Here is a 20,905-nt window from a genome sequence, read left to right on the forward strand (position 1 = left end):
TTTACTGAAGGAGTTGCTGATATAGTAGTGTTAAAACAAATCAGTGCCTTCTGACCAACCAGAATTGAGAATTCTATTGCACTGTAGTATAAAGGGCCCTGCGATGGGTTGGCACTCCGTCCAGGGTGTATCCTGCCTTGATGCCCGATGACGCCTGAGATAGGCACAGGCTCCCCGTGACCCGAGGAAGTTCGGATAAGCGGTAGAAGATGAATGAATGAATGAATGTAGTATAAAGGATGAAAATTCATTCATTCATTCATTCATCTTCTACCGCTTATCCGAACTACCTCGGGTCACGGGGAGCCTGTGCCTATCTCGGGCGTCATCGGGCATCAAGGCAGGATACACCCTGGACGGAGTGCCAACCCATCGCAGGGAACACACACACTCTCATTCACTCACGCAATCACACACTAGGGACAATTTTCCAGAGATGCCAATCAACCTACCATGCATGTCTTTGGACTGGGGGAATGTACAAGGATGAAAATGTACAATATAAATAAATAGGCATAGAAATGTCTATTAGCACATTGATTTTGGTTAACAAGAGTGTTTGTCATTGTTCCCATTTAATTAATACAAACATTTTGTTTAAAATTGCATTTATTTGGCTCAAACTACAAAAAGCCAGAGAAACCGTAATGATTCTCCTGGTCATTTATTAACTCAGGAGTATTTCCTGCACAGCAGATCTACTGTAAGCGAACGCCCTCTTGTCCTCCCAGATGGAGCATTTAGCACTCGAGCGTTCTCATGATTGTCATAAATCACAGACCATTTCACCAACAGAGCACAGTTACAGTTTAATGGGGACAAATTAGAAGTCAGGGTAATCGCTTGATCTCCATCTGTAATGTTCTCAGACCTCGAAAATCGTCCTCCCTGAAGCTCAATCACACATATTGCATAAGGGCCATGTCTGTTTGTGCGTGTTAAGGCCTACTGTATGCCTATGAAATGCTCGAGCAAGCATGTTAAGGTATCTGGATGTGCTGTAATTCAGAAACTGACTTACCAGCACGTCTGCTTCCTCCGTTTGAGGCCTGGGATTCTGAATGGTGGTCATAATAAAGGGATCTGTTCTGCCACTGAAGGACTCCGGGTCTTCTATCAAGCTGGTTGAAGACAGCGATGGAGACTGGAGATGTATTAGAAAAAAGATGTTTTTAGTCCTAGTGAAATAAACCTGGTAAACCTGTCTGAAACATCTAATATGAGCCTCATGTAGCTCTATTCTTTTGTACCTGTGTGTTACGAGACGTTTTGGAGCTCCACGAGTCCACTGAGGCGCCACACACCGGCTGATGGAGTCTGCAATGATTTTTAGCAGCTCTGCCATCACCCATGACAAACGTCATCTGCCTGATTTCCCCCTAGGAACATAAAACATCAGCAATAAAAAAATCTTTACTTTTGAGACCATCCATCTCTAAAAACAAGCAGAAACAACAGCCACAGCCCTCATCTGATAATCTGTCTCTGTACTGTATCTGGTTGAACTCTGTATCTCAATGTCATGCAATGTCATGTTATAGCATGAGGAACAGCCTTGAACTTAGCTGGAATGTACGCAGAACCCATCACTGTTAATGCATTTCTTAAAGTGCAGCATCTCAGAGCTCAAGTCCAGATGATCTGCTGCTGAATTTAACACAAAGCAGGAAACGATTTTTGCTTTCATTTTAATCTTCATGTCTTAATTTGCTTTAAATCACTATTATTCTATTTTAACAAGTTCTACTCTTATACTATGAATGCTCATTCCGTTACCAGTCTCTCTGTAATAAGACAAAGGAGCAGCTTGGTCATGTTAATGAGAAACAGCATCCTGAAGATTTTCATGTGTTGGGACAGTTTTACCTCTTGCTGTATGTCAATATATCACATAAACATTATATGCTCACAGAAATGTCAGTGTTTGAAGAAAGAAACAAAATGAATCTACCTCGAAAGGCGTCTCAAAGCCCCGCAGGATGCCCCCAACCATCAGTAGACCGTCTGTAGGGATACCCAAGTATGGGAAGGTCCATCTGACTTTCTCCACTAGCACACAGTTCACATAGACAGTTAGATATTCCAATGAGGCTCCCACTGAGACCCAGTGCCATTGTGAATCAGACAGGCCTGGCACTAAATACCTGCAGATACAAAAATACACACTAGACAAACAAGTAGCAATAAGACATACCCCAGTTTTAGGTAAAAATGAAAAGAAATGGTTGCTATTGATGGTTGTTGTTGATTTATTGCCAAAGGTCATAAGTAGAAATACACAGAATGGTGTAAGGTAAAGTCTGGGGCTGATTTTTTTTCAGCCCAGTCTATAAATTCACATATCACTTTACACAGAGTGAAAAGCCCTTTAGATATAATGTGGATTGGGGCTAATTTATTTACATCAACAGCAATAATGAATAATAATCATTAGTAATTCACCTTGTGTGTATTTTGCAGGTCATATTGTATGAAGTTACACATTTTTACACATTTTACACAAACGATGCCACTTGAGTATCAATAAATTATACTTAAATAAACACAGAGCGCAAACGAAGCGTTAGACTCACTCGTAGTCGCGCTGATGGGCAGTGATGAAGGTCAAACCTGAGGGACGGAGGCGAATCTGAAGTGTTACCTCGTTGTAGAAGTCCAGGATGGTCAGGACACTGCGGTCCACATGCTGAGAGCTACGCAACTGAAGGAGTACACTGAATTCATCTACAAAGCTTTGCACACACACACACGCACACAGACACACACACACACAATGAAACATCAGAGCAGTTAAATGATGGGTTAAATGTTACACATGTTTATTCTATTCAGTATAGAGTTCGTGCTACCTGCTCCGTCTTCATTAGGATACTAATAATTTCACTGGATGCTATTCATATGTAGTTCATAGAAAAATACAAAAGAGGAAATCTAAGATCTAAGATAAACTACAGTAAGCTCACTAATATCATAGTCAGTGGAGACTCAACAGTTAAGGCTCTGGGTTAATGCTCTGTTCAAGCCCTAGCACTGCCAAGCTGCCACTGTTGGGCCCTTGAGTAAGGCCCTTAAACTTTCGCTGCTTCAGGGGTGCTGTATCATGGATGACCCTCTGCTACCTAAAAAGCTAGGATTTTTTATACAAAAAAAAAAAAAAAAAAAGAATTTCATCGTGCCACGTATATGTGTAACAAAAAAAAATGCTCTTTTCTGGTAGAACTGGTTATCAACATATTAATCAGTTAAAAATCAGCAGTGTTCAGGATTTAGGGACAGACCTCGGGCCAAAAGCTTGCCTCGTCGGTAGAGTCAGGGTCGAGTAGAGTCCGACGCTCAGCACTGAGCATCCCTCATTATCCTCGAACAAAGACACGTTGTTACTCTGTGGCACGAGACTGGACAAGAGCTTCAGCAAGTCCACCTTTCGGGTAAAAGGATTTAAACGCTGTTCCACTTCCTCTGTGAAAAACACAACCAAAAGCCACTAATCAGAAAAAATATGCAACTTTAAGGTTTGTCACTTTAGACAGTTAATTGCTCTTAGATCCCGAAAGAAGCTCTGCTTGATAATAAAGGGTTCTATAGAGAGTAGATTTTCCAGAGAGACAACCTGAAGAAGCCTTTAGGATTCAACTTCAATAGTCAACATTATCAAAGGCATATTTTTGTCCACTGGGGGGAGTGTTTGAGCTAAATCTCATTTATTGCATAGAAAATAATTGAATAATTAAGACTGTAAAAGATTTATTACAGTATCTGAGAGAGCACTGACACTGAGGCTGAACTAGCATGAATCAGCTGGATCGTTAATGTGAACAGTGAGCTAACACCACTGTGTGGCACTGTGTGTTTACTCTGATAGGCGGGAAGCGTTGATTACGGTATTGTCCTACAGGAAAATTAATCAGTTTAACCTAGTTTACTTGATCAATACGCATTTTAGAAGTATACAATAAAAACCAGCTGATATTATTTTTAAATGATTGTCACCTAATGCATTACAACTTTACCTCTAACTTAACATTCAATTACTTCAGATGACATACGATATTATTTCATATTAGTTTTGTGGAAAACTTGCATGATATCCAATAGGAATGTAATTGAAGCTCAATGAGGTGTTGCTAATATTTAGTCCAATTACATTGTTTTGCTTTATTTGATGTTAAACCTTTCTAACAGCTCAGCAGCATGCCGGAATGCATGGGAAAATATTGAAAATGCAGAAGAAAAAGAGGAAAGGGAAAGAATTGGACAGGGCAAACAATTCAATGACAATCTTTACCTCAGGACCTTCAGTTTCACCTTACCAGTAAACACTATCTGGTTTTGCTATCATCATTAGCTTAGCAAAGACTAATAATTTGGCATTTGTAATGATCCTACTGATATTTAAACAAGAGCCTACTGCGTCAAACCCCAAAAATCTATGTTTTAACAAAGAGGTCAACTACAACATGAACGTGATAATGTATGTACTACAACCCAGTGAATACAGTAACACCTCAGACCATTCATATGAGTTATTAATCACACCAAACATGACAGCAAGAACTGCAGGGAACAGTGGGGCACGTGTGGGTTCATAAGCAACACAAGGCCAGTGCTTATGTGGGATCGGATCCCAGCGCACATGTAATAGTCTTTTTAAAGATGAAAGGCAAACCCTGATCCTTCATCAACATTCTTACTTTGAGAAGTCTGATAAAAAGCTGCAGGTTGAAAAGCATGTCTTCTATGATTTATCGCACAAAGAAATGCAGATCTTCATACAGTATGTGAGTCATGAAAACACAAAACACTTCTCTGAATTCTTTAATACACCATAAGGGATACACTCGATGCTCTCAATAGGATGCATACAAGTAAAAGAGAGATGTGTACCTACACTGTAAAACACTGTATTTCTTTTCTTTAACTTTCATTGTCATGACAATTTTAAGAAAACTAAACTCAGGTTTAAGTGTTTATAAAAATGTACTTCAAGTCATCCATAGTTTTGACTACTTGTGAGGTAAAATAAAGGTTACCTTTAAGTTACCTTCAAGGCAGCAGGTGAACTTACATTTTAACCTTCTTACGGAGAAAATGTGTCGTATTTACCATTTAATGTATAAATAAAGAGATGTTCAAGTACAACGTAAGATCGCAGGTTTATATTAATGCAATTGTTGCACTATATTAAAGTTTTTATAGTAAAATGTGAATTTACAGAGGTGTACTGTATAATAAAGAGTCTACAGAATCAATGACTAATAACTAGCAGTTATAATGATCACTGATAAGGTGAAGTTTTCTGTAAGAAGACATTTAGTTATCATTTTTCGAAGGTGTCCCCAGTCTCAGTGCTTTGTATCAGTCTAATTTAAAGCAACTTGACGTTTTCCACCAAAGAGTTGGACTGTAGCCAAGCCCACCACTGCTGAAATCAAATCTCTTTTGAGGCCAAGCTTTTAATTCAACCAGTTTGTGCATTGAGCCAAAAATTAGGATATTCTCTAGAAGAAATGACCTCATGTTAAATTTTATGTAAGAACATTCTTTTTATAAACTCTCAGTCGAGGCCATGGCCATTTTTAAACAGACCGATGTTCAAAACAAGGACGAGTCCAAGTATAAATGGCAATTAGTCTGAGACAAGTCCAAGTCAAAACAGAAAACATCTGCATTCTCATCTGTGTCCAAGACCAGACATGTGAGTCTTACAGCCCTACTGGAAAGTCTTCAGGATTGAGAATGTTGTGTTTTACAGATTCTGTGTAACAATTTACATTTTTCTGTCTGAATAAATTCAAAAGAGAGAGAGTGAAAAAAATAGAGATGTTGGAGAGAGAATGAATTTCGGGCTCTTGTAATTTAGCCGATAACGAAAACTACTGTATTGTGGGCGTTTCACAACAATAAATGCAACTGTAAACTGATTAAAAAGTCTGATATGCTGTTTAATAAATAAATTAAATCTGTTGTGGTATAAAAAATAAAACACTTCAGGGTGTGCTGCTAAAGAAAAAAATACAACAACTTTGGAGTAGTCTCAGTACATTCAGAAAGTTGCAGCCTTTAGGACTGATATTATTTTGTTTCTCACTTTAACACACTAACTGTTGGAACAAATTACACTTCTTTCTTTGGCACTCAACTGTAACCGACGTGCAAATTTGCAGTGAATCAGCTGGTGCACTTCCAATTTCTCTTGGAGTTAATTCATATTTCATCTAACCAATTCCCCAAAATGACATGAGAAGAAGGGATTTGGTGAGGTGGTCCCTAATGAATTTTCAATCCAGCCTTTATTCCCATCCAGCTGTGCTGACTGGGACCAAGCGAGACGTCTCTGCATATTTTATTAACCTTGTAACTTTCCAAGCAATGGTAACAAAGGACCCTCTCAGAAATCATACCAAATAAAAAAGCCACATCGTTTTTGAAGAGCAAGGTTCTAATTTTACGACGTAACATTTCCATCGAATTCGATTTGTGGTTTCACGGTTATTAAATCAAGGGAAAAAAGAAAGTCTTGTAGTAAATAAAGATGTATACAGATGTATACAGAAGCTGCTTTATGAATGATGTTAAAAAGAGCAATAATTCATTTACAAAACATATAATTCCTTCTGCTTAAATTGCTCCGATACATTCAGCATAAATGCTGTACATCGTTCCTTAATAACCAGACGTCCAGTGTGTGATGTGTGGAGACTCAGATGGCATTTCAGTTAGAGGGATTCTTCGTTAACTTCAGAGTGCTGAAAAGTAGCTTCACCGATTTGCCACTCCAGGCCTGTATTGTACTCACGATTCACTCATCGCTCTCGGCCGGAGCAGGTAGCAGCTAGCAGTATCATGAGAGCAGGACAACGGTCACACATTAACATTCTCTGATCATCTGCTGAAAGCTCAATTTCGCTTTATACTCAACATACCATAAGTGCACGCAGACATGTCGGCAAACTAGCACCTCTGACTATATCATTAATACACTCTTGCCACTTTATTAGGAATAGATATACCTTCCTATTCATGCAACTGTCCCTTCAGTAGAATGTTGGAACAATACCAGGCAGTGTTTTGGTGAATCTTTGCCTGTCGTAGTCTCAGATTCCTGTTCCTAGCTGACAGGAGTGGAATCTGATGCTGTGGACGTTTTTTGAGGAAATAGCACACTGATAGGCACGGGCAAGAGTGAAAAGGCCCCTCACGTACCCAAGGCTTCTCGTGTAGAATGAGAGAGTATGAGGACCCTTATCGTTCCTTACACTGAGATAGAAGAGACAGAAAGAGAAGAAAGGAAAACATCAATCATTGGCTACACTACAACGTCTGATCATCTCCGGATCACGATATCCTTACCATAGTATGCCTAAGATGTTTATGAGCCTGAGTCTCGCCATCTCGTCTCCGGCTCCTTCTGACCCTCTAATATTTTACACAAACAATCTCTGGTAATAGCAATTACTAGTCACAAACTACTTCTAGTCATGCACACGGAAGGTTAGAAATTCACCAACGACCTCTTAGTAAAAATTTCAATCACAATTCCGTCATGAATTTTGGTACTCATCCGGGTCATACATATTGTGTGTTAGGAGATGATTTTCTGCTCACCATTGTTGTACAGAGTGCTGAGTTACTGTAAACTTTCTATCAGGTCAAACCACTCTGACTGTTCTACTCTGATCAAGAGCACTTTTTCCACCATTCTGTGTAAAGACTAAAGACCGTTGTGTGTTAAAATACTCGAACCAGACCATTTAGCACCAACAATCAAAGTCACAGAGAAAACATTTCTTTTTATTCTGAAATAATAAATTTTTTATTATTTTTATTTCTTTTATCATTCTGATAATCAACATGAACGATACCTGAAGCTCTTAATGTTTTCTTGCATTTCCTGCTGCCACACAGTTCGCTGACTGCATAAGTATATGATATGTTTCTAATAAAGTAGCCAGTGACTATATGGAAGGTATGGAAGGCTTTCTCTCTCTCTCTCTCTCTCTCTCTCTCTCTCTCTCTCTCTCTCTCTCACTCACTTCAACTGTCTTTAACAATACATACTTAAAGCTTGTGTTCGACCCATTAGATATACATGGGATCGTATTTTTTTTGCATAGCTGTCACAGTTTCTTGCTAGAAACATTACAAATGACAATATTCATGCTATATTTTTTAATTTATGCCCATAAACTAAACAGCACATTAACGATATTTCAGTCTGTAGCTACTGCAGAAGGAAAAAGTCCTAGCTTTGAAAGTCTTAACTGCCACAGAGCGTAGACACAACTTTAACTCTAGTTTACAGTATGAGATGTTAATGCATGTTTATAACATGTATACTTATTTTCAAATTTTATTTTTTACACAAAAATAAATACTGAAGAAAAAAAAAAAAACAGAAGCAGATTTATTTTTATTTACCTTTAAAGCATTAAGTGCTTTATTATGGTCAGGGTTCTGGATCTGATGGGATGCCAGTCCATAAAAAAGTAGACATACTGTACATGTGTATTTTAAATCAGTTTTAATGCAACAGAAAAAGTTTCAGCAGCAGTCGGTGATGACAGCTGTTCAGTATCATACACAGTGTTTATCCATGAGAGGCTACTGACAGACAGTGTAGAGGTTAAGGTGCACGTAAATCTTGTGCTGTGATGATGGAAAAGAATCCAACAGGATTCCTCGAGAGGAATAGAACTCACACCATCAAGTTAAAAATCTCATCATGCGTAATGCTAATAAGAACAAAGTTCTCCTTGGCTCCATATTTTCAGCGTACCTGTATTTTGCTGGATATCGGACAGAGATCGTTATTTTAAACAGATCAACATAAAGTCCAGAGTTTATAATATAACACACGTCCAGGTCTGATGACTGCAGCAGCGTTTCAAGGCAAACCCAAAGAGTTAGACATGTGAGAGAAGACAGAAGATGCACCATCTTGATGCCACGTGTTGTGAGTGAAAAAGATTCTTATACAGTACCTCAGTCCTACTTATTTTGTTCTGAAAAACATTTAACAGCATCAGAGCATGGACTTCTAACCTCCTGGCTGATCAAAGAGCTTCAGAGACAAAACAATCATTATTGTGGTGCACATACAGTATAGTTAACAAAGCGTTGACAACAAAAGGAAATAGCTTTGGTGTGTGAAGCGAATGAGACCTTTAGCAGCATGTGGAAGTTGTACACACATAAATACTATTTCAGTATCAGAGATTTCACTGCCACATACTTTGGTGTTTTGAAGATGATTGTTGAGAGTGCTGTCAACCTATTGCTCCAAAACAACCTATTGCTCCATAACCTCCTATCTTCCATCATCATACCATTCAGTGCCTTTGTTTCCTGATGGGAACAGAAAGGCACTGAATGGGCAGATGAGTCGGAGTCATCCTAGAAGAAACCAGACCTATCAGGAAGAAATGTCTCCATCAAGAACTTTTTTCAACAAGAAAAATTGATTTGCATTGATGCTTCTCTGTAAATGTCCCAAATCTTGTCAGCAAAATAAATGCCCACACAGCAGTTTATTGTCTTAGTAAATAAAAAAAGTCTAATTTTAATTCTAATAAAAGTTTCTAAAGTTCAATTTAATTTTATTTGTATAGCATATTTAAGAATAGAAATTGTCTCAAAGCAGCTTTACAGAACGCAAGAATACAAAAAGTTTAATATTATACAAAGACTAATATTATACAAAAGTTCAAGATTAATATTATATTTAAATGTATTTGAGGTGACTGAGGCAACTGTGGTGAGAAAAAGCTCCCTTAGATGGAAGAGGAAGAAACCTTGAGAGGAACCAGACTCAAGAGGGAACCTCAGCCTCATTTGGGTGACACTGGAAGGTGTGATTATAAATATATTGCACTGATGTGGAGGTTGTTGTCCTCAAAGACCACAAGTAGTTGGCATTCCCTCTTAGAATGTCTGAATACTTCATGAAGCAGAATCCAACCGGAGATGGTACATCTCTAGATGCCTCAGGATCCTAACAGGGTTGACCTCTTCTTAATGAAGGTCTGAAATCTTCATGACACAGAACACAACTGGAGCTGGTACTCTCTGAAGTAAAAAGCACTGATCATTGAGAAATCACTGATAAAACAAGTTCTTTTTTAATATTCAAGACAACAATCAACTTTCTGAATTTCACTTCCTGCTACTACTGTATATAGAGCACTACTATTCTGTAGTCTTGTATATTGCACTATTGCTAATGTACAGTAGGCTTGATATTTCGTCTCATTGTATATGGAAAGAATGCCAACAACAATGTTACAAGCATTTTTTAATACATTAATACAGTGAGCCTGACTGATAGCAGCAGCATTTGATTTAGTAATCTTTGAATAGACAAATTTTAAATAATCTGTCGAGTTTCCAGAAGTTAAACATTTTTTGTTTTGCTGTGCCCGTAATCAGCATTGAATTTCTTCGTCATGTCACAGAGGTACAGTAAAAGCATCTCACACTGAAAGCACCTCAGCATACTGGCTAATTTTATAACAGACTTGCAGTGATAAAATAATACATTTTTTTATACTGATTGAAAATGACTGGATTTCTATTCAGAATGAAAAGTGTACTGGTAAAAAGGGTGAACATGTAAAAGCTTTCCTTTATTAAAAAAAGCCTAAAATGCCTACCATCCATGTTCCTGTGCACTCCATAACTAGCCAGCTAGTTCACTTCTAGTACATTAGCTCACATTTTAGTCACAGACAGACAGAAAATCTTCAGTACTGACCTGCATTTCTATATTCTCTGTGGTTTAAAACAAATTTCAGTAAAAATACACTATAATAAATAACTAATTTGTTCATCACTTAGAAAAGCTAAGTTAGCAAGACAGATAGCTAGCTGGTAGCAAATTTGCTGCAAGTTTTTAGCTACTTTTAGCTATCATTGACTATAAAATTAAATGTAAACATTTAGCTTAAATTCAGTACAAATTCAGCTTATCTTCCATTCATCAACCGACTATTTTCGTAGTGATTTTTAGCTGGATAATATTCTACTGCACCCAACAACTATTTTGGTGCTCAGAGATACTTAAGAGTCAAAAGAAGTTAAAGGTAATCAGTTTATACATTTCATTACTACATTAGCACATTGTTGCACCGATGCTGGTACAGCATACAACAAGATTTCATTCAAGCTCTCATGTCTAAATCTTATGTCGTCGCTCTTTTCCATTCTTCCATTGGCCAGCTAATGCATTCTAAAGGCTAATTTAGCTGAGTCTCAGAAGGACTACAGAGAGGTCCAGAGGCTGCTCAGACACTGTGTTATTGATATCATGATAGTGATGAGAGAGAGAGATCAGAGGGCCAGAGGGTGTGGAGATAGTATCTATTACCTGCTCCACTCAGCTGTAGCAGCTCTGCATAAATGGAAAGAACAGAGGCTTTCATAGCTGCTTGCTATTAATAGATAACTTTTAAGAGCAATGAACTAAGAACATGGACAACAAGGTGCACATGTATATGAAGTCATCAGCATATATTTATTATATGTGGCTTGCTTTCTACAACTACAAACATTAAGGAAACTATTGAAACTGTGACAGTTTAAGACTATTAAAGCTTTGGGCTACCAACTAGAATGTTAAGTCCCAGCATTTCTAAAACAGTTGTGCTCTTGTGCAAGGTCTTTAACCTTCTTTGCCCCAGGGGTGACCTGTATAACAAGCGAAGATATCCATGATATAGGTAACAAAAGCCAACCAACTTGATGTGAAAAACCAATATAAAGGGTTTTAGTAGGATGCTGGTCCATCATAAGCCACAATGACAGCCTCAATGCTCATTAGCATACTGTAGAACTGTACTGTAGCGATGAACTTCCTTTAATTGTTTTTTTGAAGATGATTGTGGAGAGTGCTGTCAATATATTGCTCCAAAATCTCCCACAGCTGTTCAACTGGGTTAAGACCTCATACTCATACTTCCAACATCAAACCATTAAGTGCCTTTATGTCCTGATGGGGCAATAATGGGCAGATGGGGCGGAGTCATGCTGGAAGAAATCACACCAATCAGGATAGAAATTTCTCCATCAAGAACTTTACAATGACTTGTTAAATTCTTTAACTTGTTGCTTGTCTTAATAAATGACAAAAAAGTTTAGTCTAATTATTAAGACAACAGAAAATTATTTACTTTTAACACTTTTACCACAGAAGAGCTTACAAACAAGCAACAAAAATGTACATTTTAACTCTAATAAGTTAATAAGTTAAAGATAAAGGAAATTTGTTTACTCTCTAATATTTGAACTTCCTGTAAAGGTTAGTGGTCTTCAGACCCTGAGAAGCTCTATGGCTGACTCACTGACTTTGCTAATTAGTTGTACCTTTAGATCCCCTGTGAGTTCACGGTGTAAGTACAGTAGATGCTCTGCTGAACAATTTATCAAGCTGCATCTTTTGCTGTCCTGAGACTTAATATTCTTAAACAAAAACAAAGAAATGGTGCCTTCTACAAGAAAACAGCTTTACATTTGAGAGCCTATGGAACCAGAAACCAACTGAACACTCTAACTGAGATATTGTTATCAGAGCAGCAATAAGGAGCATACAGTGTCTGGTGAATAGGCTTGATCACGGCAGACCTATGATTTCCTGCCTTTCTCTCATCACCCTGAATACGGACAGGAAAAATGACACAGGAGGTAGAAAGTCTGCAAAAATCACCTAGACGCACACCTAGCTCTGAGTGGTTAGGGACTGTAGTGGAAAACCTAAGGCTATTGTAAGCATGCTTTTAAAATATATGTATTTTATAAAATTTCCATTATGTTTGGCCATTACTAATAATTAATCGCAGAAAGACGGGGAAACTGTTTGTAGATATATTACATTTCTTTAACATATGAGAAATATAACATTTATTATACAGCGAGGGAGGCAGTGTTTATTTTATCAGCTATTAGATTTCCTCCTAACTCTGAGAATCCTTCCATGAAGCTCACATATACAGTATCATCAGAGGCCAAGCATACTATATAGAGCTAGAAACAACATTCTTCCCATGTGTACAAACTCTACAAACCTGCACATGCCAATGCCTCGAATGCATAAACAAAACACAGAAACAAAAACTTTCAGACAAAATGATTCCTGTAGATACTAGGGTTGGGAACCGAGAACCGGTTCTTATTCAGAACCGCTTCTGTTTTTTAACAGGAACCGGAACCGTGCGAAATGTTTTAGTTTCGGTTCCAAACGCGGTTCCGATGAGATGACGGGCAAAGCGATGTGATCGGTCACCTCATGAATATTCATTGTTTTACAGTCACGCAACCAAATTAACGCAGTTTACCACAGAAATCAGTCACTCGCGCTGCTGTGCTGAGGTACAATTTGTGTTAAACATGTCTAAAAAAAGTCTAAAGTGTGGATTAATTTCCAAAGCTACGACAAGGAAGCAAATCTACCCCATCATAAGAAAAAAAAACAAAAAAAAACAACAACACATTTTCCAAAAATAAATGTTGTAGTACATCTATCAGGACATCAGTGATGTGTGATCTGAATTTGGTGACAGTACAGTGTATTACAGTAAAGTTATTGATTTTTTTATATTATGAAAAATCATAAAAAATAAACAAAAACACATTTATCCCAAATAAGTGTTGTAGTACAACACACAGGACATCAGTGATGTGTGATCTGAGTTTGGTGACAGTACAGTGTATTACAGTAAAGTTATTGACTGTTTTTTGTATTCGCTTTTCGGGTTTTGCACTTTGCTGACGGTCCCTTGGAATCTGTCTCTTAGGTGTTCACACATAGAGACTTATGTATTTTGTCCAACGCAGAGGAAAGCTGATATTTAGGAAACTTGGGTTGTAGCTGCCTCTCTACATTACTATAAAAAAGAGGCATTATTTGTGTAATAAGAGTGTTTAGGTCAGGAGCTATTGACTCAGGAAATTCGAATCTGTGAATATGGAGCCAACTTTACTTAAGTCCCTCTGAGAGGGTTTTCTCCACAGCTGGAGATACAATAAGCCAGGAAAGGTCTCGTCTTCTCCCAGAGAAAGCAGACATGTTCATTTTTCTTCAGAAAAATTGCTAACTGTTTTGCTAAGTTGTAATTCTGAATGTTAAATTTGATGTTGGATTTATTTAAATTGATATGAATTGAAATGCTCTGTTTAAAATATTTAAAGAGTGATTAATAAACACAAATGGAATTGTTTAAGTATTGTGCATTATTTTTCACATTTCTTTTATTATGGAATCGGAATCAGAACCGGGAATCGTAAGGCAGAACTGGAACTGGAATCGGAACCGGAAAATTCCTTTTGATACCCAACCCTAGTAGATACCAGAAGCAGCAACATTTGGAAGAGGCATTTTCGAAAAAAATGTGACAACATGACCATGGATATGAAATCAGCTCTTGTTTCTCTCCCAGATTCCTTTGGGAAACCGTGATTCATGTCAGAAAACACATCGTCATGTTCCTCAGAGAGAGGGGTGGGGAATCCAGCCTGGCAGATATTTACAACTCAATATCACCGTCAATAATCTGTTTATCCAGATTTCACAACACACTTGGTCTATGGGAAAAACTTACGTTCCAAGAAGCTTAAGTTTTTTTCTGGCTCCACTGTGGAAATATTGATGCCTATAAAAGCTGAATACCAAATCAGACATGTTACAATGATACAATTTTTGTACTGGAGACATCCAGGGGGGACATCCAGGGCCATGAGAAATGTAGTGGCATGCAGCTTAATCATGCTCGTTATTACTAAAAACAGAGACAGACGTTTGCATGCTTCAACAATCTAACATTTCTTGGATTCAGGTCAGCTTCACTTGCTGCCCTGTGGATACTTTCCACTCCAATATGGTGACAGCTCAGGTCACTCTGGACCGGGTATAAAAGGCATGATGGTGACCCAGCTTTCTGACTATAGGCTACATTGTTAGCAGCAAAATGTGGATTCCAGGTCCGGATGAATCCAGGGGTGTTGAGCACACATGTTGTCCTCATGCTGACAAGCATGATGAAAGGTCTTCTGGACACTTGCCTAATCACAATCCCAGGAGTATCTTATTCTGGACCAAGTTCAACAATGTATATCTTACATCACCTTGGCAAGGAAATTAGAAGCTTGAGGGGAAAATCATACAGAACAGCAGGAAGATTCTGATAGGAGCTATATAACTAAACAATCAACATGGGATATGTCTCTTGAAAATACAAAATGATTTAAAAGAGGTATAATTGTAGGGAAGGCTCTGGAAGTTACAGTTAGCACAAGAGATGAAGTTAATATTTTATGCTTTTTTAACAACCTTCTGCCATTCACAATTCAGTCATTCATATTTTTGTCCTGGTTCGGCCCAGAGTTCTGAAGCCCCAGCCACAGATTCCAGCTAATCCTGCAAGATCCACACACATTCCCAAGCCAACTTTCAGATATAATAAATCCAGTTGGTCCAGGGTCTACCCTGAAGGTCTCAGTCAACAGAGACATGCCTAGTGGAAGCTGACCAGAAGTCATCCTTGTGAGGTGCTCAAATCACCTCAACTGATTCCTCTGAAGTCCGAGGCTCTTCCAGATTGCCAAGATCCTCAACCAATAATACAGAGAATAATACCAGCAACCTTGCAATCTTAATAAGGAATCTCTTTTCTCTTTCAGTCAATACCTGCAACCTGTGTCTAGAGGCGAGGATACGGACCTTCACAATGGGCTTCATCTGAAAACTGAGCTCATTTATTTAACAACAATTTCAGGTATGAAAATTTCAGGTTTGTCTTTCAGTGTCAGCTCATATAATAATAAGTCTAGAGGATCTAATATCCAGTGTTTCATATGATTTAATATCCAGTGTGTTTTGGTGACTTTTACTCGTAATGTGTTGACGGAAAACGTTACAATATATTACACTAATTTGAAGATATGGCAAATGCCAGTGTACAAAACTTTTACTTAGGGCAAAGACAGAGAAATCTAAAATGTCAGGCATGATCAAAAGCCAAAACACAGGTGTGTGTCAAACAGAGCAGACAAGACAAAACAAAAGGAGAAACTGGCAATCATCCAAAAACCAGGACGATAATAAGCAACAGCAGTCAGGAGCAGGAACACAGCATTTACCTCACAAGTGACCTTATATACTGTGGTCCGGAATAGTAAACAGGTGTGTGTCATCAGTAAGATGGTAAACTTGAACGTGACAGTCTGTTAGTGTTGGGTGTTGTAGTGCGCTACACACTACAGCACTTAACACCAACAGAATCTGTCGTCAGGCCATGGGTTGAGCCATGTTTGTAGGCATGGCTCTACACTCTAGGTAGTGTAGTTAAACTTTTTTTTTTTTTTTTTTTGCTGGCATGACGGTAACTCAGCATGCGCTAAATACGATTGTTTTAAGGGTCAGTAGGTGAGAGACAGATTTGAGCCTGTCACATTTATTACCGACTATATTAAGTGGAGCATTTTTATTTGTGTGTGTATTATTTTTTAAATATTGCAACAAAGAAAGGCAAGACAGGGATTTCTTCATGTGGAAAACTTATAAAACACTAAACTTTAGTATTCCTGCTTCAAAACATCTCATTTCCATACTGATGGATTTGTATAGCAAGCACTGCCAAATACAAACACACTAAACCGCTATTAAAAAACATCTCAATGTGCCTATTATAGGCTTATCTCTTTGTGTTATTCTGAGGGTTTAGATTACAACCCCAGAGTGGTCATTATGTTCTGCTCTAATGTGCACAACATGAACATTGAGTCCAGTAGGCACCTAAAGAAACGGTTTTACAAGGGTGTGTTTTTAAGGTGAAGATCTAAACGGATATACAGTATGCTCTTCAAATAAGGAAAAAACTATACTTCATTTATGAAGCAGAAGTATTTCCATGAATGTTTGCCAAACTGTACTGTAGTTAAACTGTTACAGTGATTAAAAAAAGACCAAAGCCCCTGTGATAAATCCAGATCAAGTGTGACTAGAACAGCATCTGTCTAAGAGCAAAGCTACAACCTTTTATAGAACTTGACCCCCAATGTTGACACACCGTTAAGAACGGATACACACACCTCCCACATTGTGGTGTTTCTCCTTGGGGATGCATGCATTTTACAGGTCCTAACAACCGAACCAGACTATTCCAACATTACGGTATGTCTATTACACATCCCAAGAGTTTTAGTTTTTATTCTGACCATTTCATTTATACTTACTGTACAGCAGGGTATGATCTGAGGAGCTCTTCCTATAGCTCTTGTATATTTCTTCCAAAATCACAAGCAATTACTCTCCATCATCCAAGTGAGTATGAGCGACAGCAATTCCGAGCTAAGATTAATGGCTGAAAATGTCATTTCCTTTGGAGAAGGGTTTCCTTTGCATGAACCTCAGTACTTAGTAATGGCTGTGCTTTTTAAATGTTTTTTGAGAACCAGCCAGGTCAGGACCTCAAACCACTAGCTGTGTATATTTCACAGAGCTGCTTTTTTTCTGTAACAGACCTGATTCAAGTGATTAAACATTTCTTATAAAAGGTTATTCAGAAAGTGATTCTTATCTAGCATATTTCCTTTGCTGTACCTTCCTGGTAAAGTAGCAAAAAAAGGTAGGGACACAAGAAGAGATCCTTGATAGCAAGAAAGTGGCAAATGTAGGGGGATTTACCCCCTCAGGGTCTCTCTTAAGAACTAACAGGAGAGCTCTTGTCTCTTAACCACAGACTAAAGTACTGCCAAGAGTTGTTCTTGGAGCCTGGACATGATCTGGATTGGAAGGACACTAGCTCTTTAAGAGGAGATTCCTGTCACCAGTCATTGCAGCGTCAGGGCCACAACTTAAAGACAGGAAAGATGGAACTGAGGGGTTCAGTTAACAGAGTTACTGAACAAAAGACAGCCTAGATTATCTCTTCATGCAATAATAATATGTTTGTAAAACATGTCAGAATAGTATGTAAACCAGTTCAAGAGTTAGGCTATAGGCATTCATTCATTCATCTTCTACCGCTTATCTGAACTACCTCGGGTCACGGGGAGCCTGTGCCTATCTCAGGCGTCATCGGGCATCAAGGCAGGATACACCCTGGACGGAGTGCCAACCCATCGCAGGGCGCACACACACACTCTCATTCACTCACGCACTCACACACTAGGGACAATTTTCCAGAGATGCCAATCAACCTACCATGCATGTCTTTGGACCGGGGGAGGAAACCGGAGTACCCGGAGGAAACCCCCGAGGCACGGGGAGAACATGCAAACTCCACACACACAAGGCGGAGGCGGGAATCGAACACCGACCCTGGAGGTGTGAGGTGAACGTACTAACCCCTAGCCCCCCTGGCTATAGGCATATTTACTAAATTTATAATTATGTTTAAAATTTGTAAAAGAAAGACACCTCAACCTTTGAAGGTCTGTGATCATGGCTGTGCCATGTCTTACATATTGCTTAATAAGAGACTTCTCTTCTGTGTTTCATTTTAATTCATTTGTATTTATAAATTCAATTACATTTAATTAGAATTATATATATATAATAAATATCTACATTGTTTAGCATTAAAGTATTTTGTCTGCATTATAAACTAGTACTCCACAAAGTGTTCGATTTTTTTTTGTACTATAACCTGCAGACCCACGGCTTACAAACAAAATCTTTTGACCAATCATAATTTTTGTGATTGGTCAGCGTGTCTGTATAAAATTATATAAAACACAATAACTTAAAATTAATAAGTACCAAAAATCACTGTGTGTCAAAAATATATATGGAAAAAGACCTAAACTGGAGCCTTGAGGTATGCCTGTCAGTTTTGTTTAATGTAATCATAGACGAACATTAAACATTCACCGCTGTGCATCTACATTTATGAGTCTACATTTAAAAACATCTTTTTAGAACATTAAAAGGAAAAATATAATTTAGTTGGCAATATTTTGGATTTGGATCTTTGATAGCGCCTTATTTGCTGGCCTTTGATCAAACCCTTTTGTTCGATTTAGGTCACCCGTGTATTTTGCAGACAATTTGAAATGGCTAGAACTCCCCATGCTTTGGCTACTAGTGTGATAAGAAACAATACAAGGCCTGGAGATAACTCTTAACAGATTAGCTCCAGTCTCTGTGTCTGTACGCGAGACAGCCTGTGCTTGTCCGTCTATACTGTAATGATCTCCAGACGCACAATCAGCAGGGCCTGGCCCAAACGCTCTACCCTGGCTGCACACCAGAATTACGGTTATCAATCAGGGATAACATTAATTATGTCTCCTGTCATATCACTGGTGCATGTCTGGCTCTGGATGATGGGGGTGCCACTTAGCCACAGACAAGGTGGTTCTTTCATACAAAGTCCAAATTAAAAGATTAGCAGGATAGAAGCTGAACAAATATACACTGACCTTATTCTCCAGAGAGTGTAATTTGGGGGTCGCCCATTCTAGTACATCATATAGGCAACACAGCTGTGGATTTGCACTGTAATGATTATGACAGGGCAAGTTTGGTGTAATGATTAAAAAAAACTAATGGCATGCCAAAATGAGTGCTGAATACTGAGATACTGTATAATACAGAGGGAAATGGACATTAATGCCAGCTGAGGTACAATATGACTGAAATCATTCAAGGTTGTGGGGACCGTGGTAGCCTAGTGTTTAAGGCGTTGGACTACAGACCGAAAGGTCATGAGTTCAAATCCCACGTCCACCAAGCTGCCATTGCAGGGTCCCTGAGCAAGGCCCTTAACCCTCAATTGCTCATTTGTATAAATGGAAATAAATTGTAAGTCACTCTGGATAAGGATGTCTGCTAAATGACAGAAATGTAATGTTTATTGTTTATGTTGCAGAAACACAATTTAAACCAACTTGTGCTCCTCGTACACTATATGGCCAAATATTTGTGGACACCTGGCCATCAGTCATATGAGGTTCTTCCCCAAACGTTTCCACAAAGTTTACACACAAGCATAGGATGTCTATACGATGTCTATAGGATTTCTATACTGTAGTAGTAAAATTTCCCTTCATGGAACTAAGCGGCACAAACTGGTTCCAGCATGACAGTGTCCCCTGTGCACAAAGCCAGATCCATGAGACATGGGTCGAGAATGTTGGAATGGAAGAACTTGATTGTCCTGAACAGATCCCTGACTCTGACTCAACCCTATTAAACACCTTTGGGATGAACCGGAACTCTGACTGCATGCCAGATCTTCTCACCTATCATCAGTGTCTGATCTGATTATTGTAGCTGAATGATCAAAGATCCCCACACTCGAATATCCACTGGTAAACCTGCCCAGAAAAGTGGTGGTTATTATAACAGCAAATCTGGAACGGGATTCACGGGTATATACTGTATATGTGTGATGGTCAGGTGTCCACAAACCTTTGACCATTTAGTGTATATTATATTTGAAATAAAATAAAATGGGGCAATTTTCCAACAATTAAAACACACCATACTTTATCCCATTCAATGTTGTGGAACAGCACAGCTCCCTCAACTGTGAAAAATTCTCACTCTTGAAGCTAATAAGGCAAAAAATTAAAGCTTGTCACATTACAAGAAACCAAAACCCTCAAAGCCTTCTGTCCTAAAGACTTTTTTCTCACTGGTACAAAAAGAGGTGACACTGGAGACTCATTAAAAAAAATCCCCTTACAGAAAACCTCACTGTATTTATTTTCTGTTTTAAAATTACACACATTTTATCCGTTTATATCGATACCAGTGTAAGTTGCTGTAAAAACAATAACGTATTGTTATGGTAACAACTTTGCAAACTCTAATTTCACTGAAATTCCTAGAGTAAATTCTAGAAATACTGACTCATTTATATCCCTGAGAAACTCTCTGGTATGGGTCAGAAGTAATTCAGGAACAGCTAAG

At 38.4% G+C, this 20,905-nt stretch overlaps 1 protein-coding gene across 1 annotated transcript in view; it reads right to left on the reverse strand.

Annotated features, from left to right (window-relative positions):
* Window positions 1-20,905, reverse strand: part of si:dkey-61l1.4 (collagen alpha-1(I) chain) — a 64,755-nt gene that overhangs the window by 42,146 nt on the left and 1,704 nt on the right. The window contains exons 2-6 of the mRNA XM_060882610.1: window positions 3,279-3,459; window positions 2,574-2,732; window positions 1,952-2,144; window positions 1,251-1,379; window positions 1,022-1,144 (exon numbers count right to left, since the gene is read on the reverse strand). Coding sequence (XP_060738593.1) covers window positions 1,022-1,144; window positions 1,251-1,379; window positions 1,952-2,144; window positions 2,574-2,732; window positions 3,279-3,459 — 785 coding nt within the window. The remainder of the gene's footprint in view (window positions 1-1,021; window positions 1,145-1,250; window positions 1,380-1,951; window positions 2,145-2,573; window positions 2,733-3,278; window positions 3,460-20,905) is intronic.

This window comes from Tachysurus vachellii, chromosome 12, assembly GCF_030014155.1.
Source record: "Tachysurus vachellii isolate PV-2020 chromosome 12, HZAU_Pvac_v1, whole genome shotgun sequence".
Taxonomy (NCBI): Eukaryota; Metazoa; Chordata; class Actinopteri; order Siluriformes; family Bagridae; genus Tachysurus; species Tachysurus vachellii.